This window comes from Nelumbo nucifera, chromosome 4, assembly GCF_055504915.1.
Source record: "Nelumbo nucifera cultivar China Antique chromosome 4, China Antique-T2T, whole genome shotgun sequence".
NCBI classification, from domain to species: Eukaryota; Viridiplantae; Streptophyta; class Magnoliopsida; order Proteales; family Nelumbonaceae; genus Nelumbo; species Nelumbo nucifera.
The window spans coordinates 31,528,152-31,536,532 of NC_142652.1; the positions used below are offsets into that span (position 1 = coordinate 31,528,152).

At 43.4% G+C, this 8,381-nt stretch overlaps 1 protein-coding gene across 1 annotated transcript; it reads left to right on the forward strand.

Moving 5' to 3' along the window:
* Positions 1-237: 237 nt before the first annotated feature.
* PIN4 (Auxin efflux carrier family protein) lies at positions 238-4,258 on the forward strand. The gene is made up of 6 exons (XM_010276344.3): positions 238-1,944; positions 2,044-2,338; positions 2,483-2,568; positions 3,192-3,349; positions 3,458-3,534; positions 3,646-4,258. Exons 1-6 carry the CDS (start codon positions 690-692, stop codon positions 3,710-3,712), a joined length of 1,938 nt encoding a protein of 645 aa, XP_010274646.1. The 5' UTR covers positions 238-689; the 3' UTR covers positions 3,713-4,258.
* Positions 4,259-8,381: the final 4,123 nt, after the last annotated feature.

Consider the following 8,381-nt stretch of genomic DNA (forward strand, 5'->3'; position numbering starts at 1 on the left):
TTTCCAACAAAATTGCAATCCTTGAATTTAATCTTAGAAAATTGATTTGAGGTTTTGCCTTGAAACCCAATCAAATCAACCCGTACTCACCCCTAGTTCCGACCGTTAAGCCATCCGGTCTGGTCCCTGACAACATTTATGGAGGGTCTCTCCAGGGTCATATTACATTCACGATATTAGCATGCAATTCTCCCAAAATCATTTATAAAGAAAAAATGTTTCATCCAAATTATGTTTTCTCTGTTTGAGCCACCTGTGTTCATAAACCCCCTATCCTATCCATCTTCTCCGGTTAACTTAACCATAGTAGGCGCTCATTCTTTTCCACTCCATCACTCCAACTCACTACACTCCAATCTGCATTCAACCCATTTCCCCCCTTCCTTCTCCCTCCTATATATATCCCTCTAAAGTTACACTTCGTAAATTCACACCTCTCTCTCTCTCTAGGCCCTCCTCTTCAATTCAAGCAGTCTCTCTCCTAACCATCAGCAGAACGACAGAAGAAGTAGCAGCGGAGGTCTTTCATTTCATACCCAGTTAGTTAATAAACGGTTCCTCCTCTCTCCCCATTTCACCCTTAATTCCTATCTTCTCCAATTTTATTCTACACTGTTGGTTTTCAGTCTCATTAGATCTAAACCTAACTACCCATTTCTGATTCTCACCGGTTCCGACGATTTCGAAAGATGATTTCATGGGGAGATCTCTACACGGTCTTAGCCGCCATGGTTCCTCTCTACGTGGCTATGATCTTAGCCTATGGCTCAGTTCGGTGGTGGAAGATTTTCTCGCCGGACCAGTGCTCCGGCATCAACCGCTTCGTCGCTATATTCGCCGTTCCACTTCTCTCCTTCCACTTCATCTCCACCAACAACCCTTACAAGATGAACTTCCATTTCATCGCCGCCGATACATTGCAGAAGATAATTATGATCGTCGTTCTCGGCATCTGGGCTAACTTTACCAGGAACGGAAGCCTTGAATGGTTAATCACAATCTTCTCTCTTTCCACGCTGCCCAACACCTTGGTTATGGGGATCCCTCTCTTGATAGCCATGTATAATCCGGAGGCAGGCAATCTCATGGTTCAGGTCGTCGTGTTGCAGTGTATCATCTGGTATACACTGCTTCTGTTCCTCTTCGAGTACCGTGGCGCGAAGATGCTGATCATGGAGCAGTTCCCTGATACCGCAGGGTCGATCGTCTCGTTCAAGATCGACTCCGATGTCGTGTCGCTCGACGGCCGGGACTTCTTGGAGACGGATGCGGAGATCGGAAACGATGGGAAGCTTCACGTGACTGTGAGGAAGTCGAATGCGTCAAGAAGGTCGCTTGGACCGGGTTCACTCTCGGCATTGACGCCTCGCCCATCCAATCTCACCGGGGCAGAGATTTACAGCTTGAGTTCGTCGAAGAATCCAACGCCGAGGGGTTCGAATTTTAACAACTCGGATTTCTATTCAATGATCGGACTTCAAGGCTTCCCAGCGAGGCAGTCCAATTTTGGACCGGGAGACTTGTATTCAGTACAGTCATCGAGGGGTCCGACCCCGAGGCCGTCGAATTTCGAGGAGAATTGTGCCCCAGCTGCAGCAGCAGCATCCGTCACCTCTCCTCGCTTCGGCTTCTATCCTGCTGTGCCGACTGCGAGCACTTATCCTGCGCCGAATCCGGAGATTTCTTCAACCGGCACCAAAAGCGCAAAGAAAGAGCAGCAACAGCAGCTGCAGCAGACGACGACGCAAGCGCAAGGACAGGGCAAAGCGAACCACGATGCCAAGGAACTTCACATGTTCGTATGGAGCTCCAGCGCTTCGCCAGTGTCCGAAGGCGGTGGGCTCCACGTATTCGGTGCGACGGAGCAATCTGGACGCTCTGATCAGAGCGCCAAGGAGATCCGGATGTTAGTAGGTGATCACCCTCAAAATGGTGGGAACAAAGGTGGGTAAAACTTAAAAGGGAAACACCACATTAAAATGATTAAAATTTAAATTATTCGTTTTAATTATTATTTTTAATTAAATTGATTTGCTCAAGCAGAGGTCTTTGGTGGGGAGGACCTCCGTTTCCCGGGTGGAAGAGGAATGATGATGGGTGAAGGAGAAGAGGACGGAGAGAAAGAAGGGGCGACTGGCCTTTCCAAGCTGGGGTCGAGCTCGACTGCTGAGTTACACCCGAAAGCTGTGGGAACGACAGAATCCGGCGCCGGGAAACAGATGCCACCGGCAAGTGTGATGACCCGGCTTATTCTAATCATGGTTTGGCGCAAGCTAATCCGGAACCCAAACACGTACTCGAGCCTCATCGGTGTCGTCTGGTCTCTCATCGCTTTTCGGTGAGCAGAGTCCCCGAATTAGATAAAGCCCTAAAAAACCCGAAGTTTTGTTTTTTTTTTATAATCATTAAACAAGTTCTATTATCTAATTTGTCTTCTTGCTTGGATTGATAGTTTCTGGAAATTCCTTTGTCGTTAATGCAGGTGGGATCTGTCTATGCCCAAAATAATAAAGGGTTCAATCTCTATACTCTCCGATGCTGGTCTCGGCATGGCCATGTTCAGCTTAGGTTAGTCTGTTTTCGCGACGACTCTTTGATTGGTAGTTCTAGTTGCCACTAACGTGAGCCTTGGGGGTGGGGTTTCTGCTTCTCCACTCGTAACTCACCATTCATTCCATTCCCAAGCTCCCAGCTGTCTCTCAGCGGTGGCCGCACATTGGCTCGCTCAGTAGCCAATGGTAATCAATCTTGGCCGTCAATAGTGGGCAGTGGACCATGATTGGTGGATGGTGATCCTCTCTACCCAGTAGCCACAAGGCCCACAACAACTGTTTGGACTTTGGATCATTGGATGGGCATTTAGATTTTAGATTTACTACAACAAGACAACTTCCGTGGCATTTGGATGGCAGTTTGGGTATTTTCGGTAATTTCACGAAACGTCAATTACCGCTGGACCATAAGTAGGAGCCTGGATGCCCGACACGTGGGACCTTCTAGCACGTTGCTTGTGGTCCTGTCTTCCTGGGGTGGTCGCTACCAAGACTGCAACTGCATCAATTGGTTACTCACCGTCACCGGAGGTTGCACGCCACTGCGTGCGCAGTTTAGCAAAAGATGGATTTTTCTTTTCTTTTCTAATTCTATTGCTATCATGTGTTGATTTTATCTGCATTTTGCGCCTGGGGCAGGGCTGTTCATGGCACTCCAACCGAAGATAATCGCCTGCGGGAACTCGGTGGCCGCCTTCGCCATGGCCGTCAGGTTTCTGACGGGTCCGGCCGTAATGGCCGCGGCTTCTATTGCAGTTGGCTTACGCGGCCAGCTCCTCCACATCGCAATTGTACAGGTTAATGAGAAACAAAAGACTTCAATCTTTTATTTATTATTTATTTTTCAGTTGTAGGCTCTTTACTTAGATTGTTTTATTTAAATTTATTGATTTTTCCATCTTCAGGCCGCTCTTCCGCAGGGGATCGTCCCTTTTGTGTTCGCCAAAGAATATAACGTCCACCCAACCATTCTCAGTACTGCGTAAGTGACGAAGAGAGTAGAATTAATAAACAAATAACTGAACTTTTTTAATCTTGCTTTAACAATTACTAACAGTACTGACTTAATAATATATTAATGGTTATGTTTCAGGGTGATATTTGGGATGTTAATAGCGCTGCCAATCACTCTGGTCTACTATATTGTTCTTGGGTTATGAGAAATTGAGGAGATAGATGTTAACAGCTACGTACAGAAACAGAAAATAGAAAAGAAGAATTGGGTTTGTAATACAAGCGAAAGTTGACTCAAGCCGGAAAATGCCATTAGGGAGGTCAATTCTCCGGCAAGCGATGACCTTCGTAATGTATGTACCAAGCTTTAATTTGACGCCTTTCCCCATTCTCCTGTCCAATTTTTGTAAACAAAGGAAAGGCTGACTGACTCATGAAACCCACCCCAGATAAGAAGACAAACCTCCCTAAATGGGCAACGAATACCTGTGTTAAATTGGATCCTAAGAACTCTACTTCCGAGTTGAGAAGGTGAAGGAAAAGGAGAGTTGGTCAAGCACCACTTGGACAAAAACAGAGGAAACGAGGATTGGCCGATTGGGTGGTCGATGTCGATCGATTCTTTGTTTTCTAATTTGTTTTCATTTTCTTTTAGATTCTTGTGTGTATTCCGGGCTAAAACATTCATCTTTCTTCCTCGGAAACTAACAAACCACCCAAGCAATGAAGTATCAGATCGTTTTACTCTTAAACTTCGCGGTGTACAATCTGCAAATTTTCCCGTCTGTCTTATTTCTTCCTTGTGTAATCAAACTATGTGCGTATTCATTCAGGTAATCTACGTATGCTAGGATTTGATTATATAGAATTGAAATATGCTCCTCACAAAGCGCACCTCACACTGATCTCATAGTCACGTCCCACTCTGTATTGAGAATGCAAGTATTGGAGATGTTCTCGATATACGGCCAATACAGGCTGTGAGGTCAGTGTGTGTGGATATAGTTCATTGACAAGAGAGGATAAAGTTAAAACGTAAAGAAGTAGCAGCATCTCCTTTTTATGCATGATTATGTTTTTTCATGTACATTCTAAAAGACAGGGGAGAAAGAAAAGAAAGAAAGCAACCCCAAAGTCCCAAAAGCACATTTGGATTTTTGGGCCTTCTTCCTCTCCTTGCCTTTCCACAATCCTTTTTAAAAGTTTGGGGAGAATTGGGGAGAGAGAGTCCTTTCCCTTTCATCTTCATTTTTTATCGAGCGGCTCATATATCTCTGGTTCCGTTGGATGTGGGCCCGTGGCCAATCAGATGGGCGACTGAAAAAGCTCTTCCACTTTATATAAAGACGTTGTTTAGATGGATGATTACGTCAGAGGTACTGCGAATAGGATCATCTACGTCGTCCGTCCATCATGTCATCACAATTCACAAAGAAGAAAAAATTCAAAGTCTACCATAGGAGGACGTTACCACGTGGCGTGACACCAATCCCCATCAATAATCACAATTTTAACTATGGTTGATGTGTCCAACGGTGGACCGCCACATATGAGTAGATGTATATGACACCAACAACATTCTTTTATCTCAATCGGAAAACCGGGATTTACTCGTATCTTTGAATGTGCTTCCCAAGCGACGACGTTCCCTGATTTTCTGCTTATTTATTAATTTAATATTATATTATATTATTGATGGATTGTATTGTAGGATTAGAAGGGAACACACGGCGGGCACCAGCAGCAAACTCGCCTTGAGCAATCCGAGGCGTTTGTTTAGCAACTTTGTTCTAGGCTCTAGCCCCTACCATTTTTTTAACTTTTTTTATTTATCTACTTATTTAGTATATTTAATGATACTAATAAATAATGACCATACTCCTGTTTAATTGTTTAAATGCTCAGCTTCTATCGATATTGATGGAGGTTTTCAAAGACTATTTTGTCCTCATGTTTGTATTTTAGAATTAGTGGTTTTCTACGAAAATAATGGTTCATGTATGTGGATGAGATATTTTACAGAAATTACCTTTTTTGCTTTTATAGAAAATTATTAATATATAAAAAGACAATATTGTTCATTTTATGAATAAAATGATAATTGTATAATTCTAACTAAAAAGTAAATGAACGTTAAGAAGGGTGGTAATTAATAAAATTTGGGAATTAAGGGCAGTTTGGGAAGAGCAATCAATACCAACATACCTCGCGGGAAAGTGATGGGTGGCTCCTTTCTTCATGTGAATATGTGATCTCCTTCTGTCCTAAATCCTAATGTTGTGGCGTCACACACACACACACAGTGAGTCAGTGACACAGAGAGTAGAACGTTCTCACGTGGGTTGGGTTGCAGTGGATAAAAAAGCTGGTAGAAAAGAAAAAGAAATAATGAATGCGGAGGCAGGCTGAACTTACTCAATTCAATAGGGTCTGCACTGTAAAGCAGAAAAAAAGGTAATGTGATTGAATTCTGTACAGCAGCTGAGGTTACTGTAGCGTCTCCGACATTCTTTTGTAAAGCTTCGTGCCTTCAACTCTCAAGTCTGAACTGGACAACTAGCCCAACTAGGGGTTGTGCACTAAAGAGGAGGACAAAGTAGGAGCTAAGCTAGACTAGAGGGCAGCCTCTCCAGTCTCCAGGTTCAGAATTAGTCAAATTCCGCTAAATGAGATGGGGCCGGCCGGTTTGTTGCAATCACCAGGTCCGCCCCGCCCTGACTTTATTTTATTAAAGTGGTCCGACCCAATATGTTAAACCAACCGTGTAGCCTAAAGGTATAGACAAAAAGTTGCAATGAAAAGAAAAACTGTCCTGGTTGGACGTGAACCAAAGGAAACTCAACACTCCAGATTGGTTATAAGCTTGAATCAGATTCTTGTATATAATAATTATGGTTTGCACATGATGGCCAGGTAACAGCCCAAGATGAGTGCACAACTAAATATGATTCTTCATGTTTCTGATCTTCCTTTAGTGGTGGATACTTGGATAGGCATGCATGTTTTCATGAAATGTTTAAGCTTATCTCAAATTAACTGGGCTAGGCATGGCTCTGTTACCCAATACCCAGTGTGGGTTAGGAGCTTTTCCTTATTTTTTTAAGCCTAAGGATCCGAAGATTTTTCTCTTATTAATCTTCTACTTTTGAAAAGGAGAGAGAGTGAGCTGCTCTTTTTTTAGTGGCCCTTATTCGTTGAAAGTGGAAAATTTTACATAATTCAAACCCTATTCACAGTAGAAAGAGGAGTTTTAAACCAGTAAGTCAAGATAATAGAAAGTATGTATGAGCGGTAGGGGTGTGTGTTCATCATGGTCCAATCTAGTTTAGTTTAATTGAAAAACAAAATCTCAGACCAAACTAGAAAATTACATTTGAGAAATTCGAAATCAAATCACACAACTGTTTTATTAGTTCTGGTCTAGTATAGAAATCAAAACGCCTAACCTTCCATCTTGCTTCTCGCCCTATTTCTCTCTCTCTCTCTCTCAAAGTTACGGCCGAGAAGAAGAGGGGTTTCGTGTGCCAGTCGACTAGGATGACGATGGGGTACGTATGCCTGGCAACCTAGCTAGGTAGATTTTCTATGGGCCATTCCATTTTAATCACCACCAAATACTCTCGTCTCAATCTGTCCCTAAGTTTCCTCTAGATGACAACAGACCAACACCTTTGTCACTGTTCATCGTCCATCAGAGCTAAATCGAAAGTCTTCCAATGCCTGCTCTGTATAAAGGCTTAGTTTGGTAAGACCAGTACAAAAATGTACAGTGCAGATACCACATGTACAGTGCAGATACCATGGCTTTCAAAACCGGACTGGACAGGAAAAACCGGTAATCGGTCGACCCCCAGGTCCAGTTATACTAAAAACCGGAAATTTCAAAAAATGTTGAAAAAGTCAGAAAATTACTGACCCGGGCGATCGGACCGCTAAACTGTTTGACTCAGGCAGCAGTTTGCATGTTACTTTTTTATTTTCAATGTTTTAAATAAAAACAAAAAAAACAAAAAACAAAATGCCTTCAATATCCCTAACCCAGAATCGAACTTTAGTCCCTTTAGGGTTAGAACCCCATTTTCAGTCTAACCCTTCCCTCCTCTCAACCCTCACACCCAACCGACCACCTGTAGTGGCTAGCACCTCCGGCATCTGATGGTAACACACACCGACCAACGACAATTAACGGCGACCGGCAACGACGAGTTTACAATAGTAAGAGTTGTGGCGGCAAGCACTTGCAACGGCGGACGGAAAGTTTGTAGCGGCTGCCCGACAAGTTTGCAGCGGTGGGCAGGGAAAAGCACTTGCAACGGATGGCAGTAACACCGCCATTGGGCATTGGCGATTCTACAAGTTGGAGCAGCACTTGCAGCGGCGGACAGCAAGTTTGTAGCGGCTATCCAACGCATTTGTAGCGGTGGGTGGGAAAAAGCACTTGCAGCGGATGGTAGTAACACCACCATTGGGCATTGGCGATGAGCAGCACTTGCAGCGACAACTTGCCTGCGACCAAACCTGAGCCCCCCGTCACACCACCATTTCCAAGGAACTGTTTTATTAAGATCCTGACGTTTTTGGTCAAGAGGAGATCTGGAAAAGAATTCTGCAGTTCGACGCAATATTGTTTTTGGAAACATGAAATGATAGGCTCATTTCCATCTCTTTAGATTTTTAAGTTTGTTATGAAAATTTTTCTTACTAAAATTTCTGTTGCTTGAAATTATTAGAAAATAGTGCTGGGCTGGATTAGAATTTGTGTAATTTAGAAGAAATCTAGGAAAACAGTGGTGGGCTGGAATAGAATTTCTGTTGCTTGAAATTATAAGGAGTTTCTACAATTCTTTGGGATGAAACCATACAGTTCCATGATGA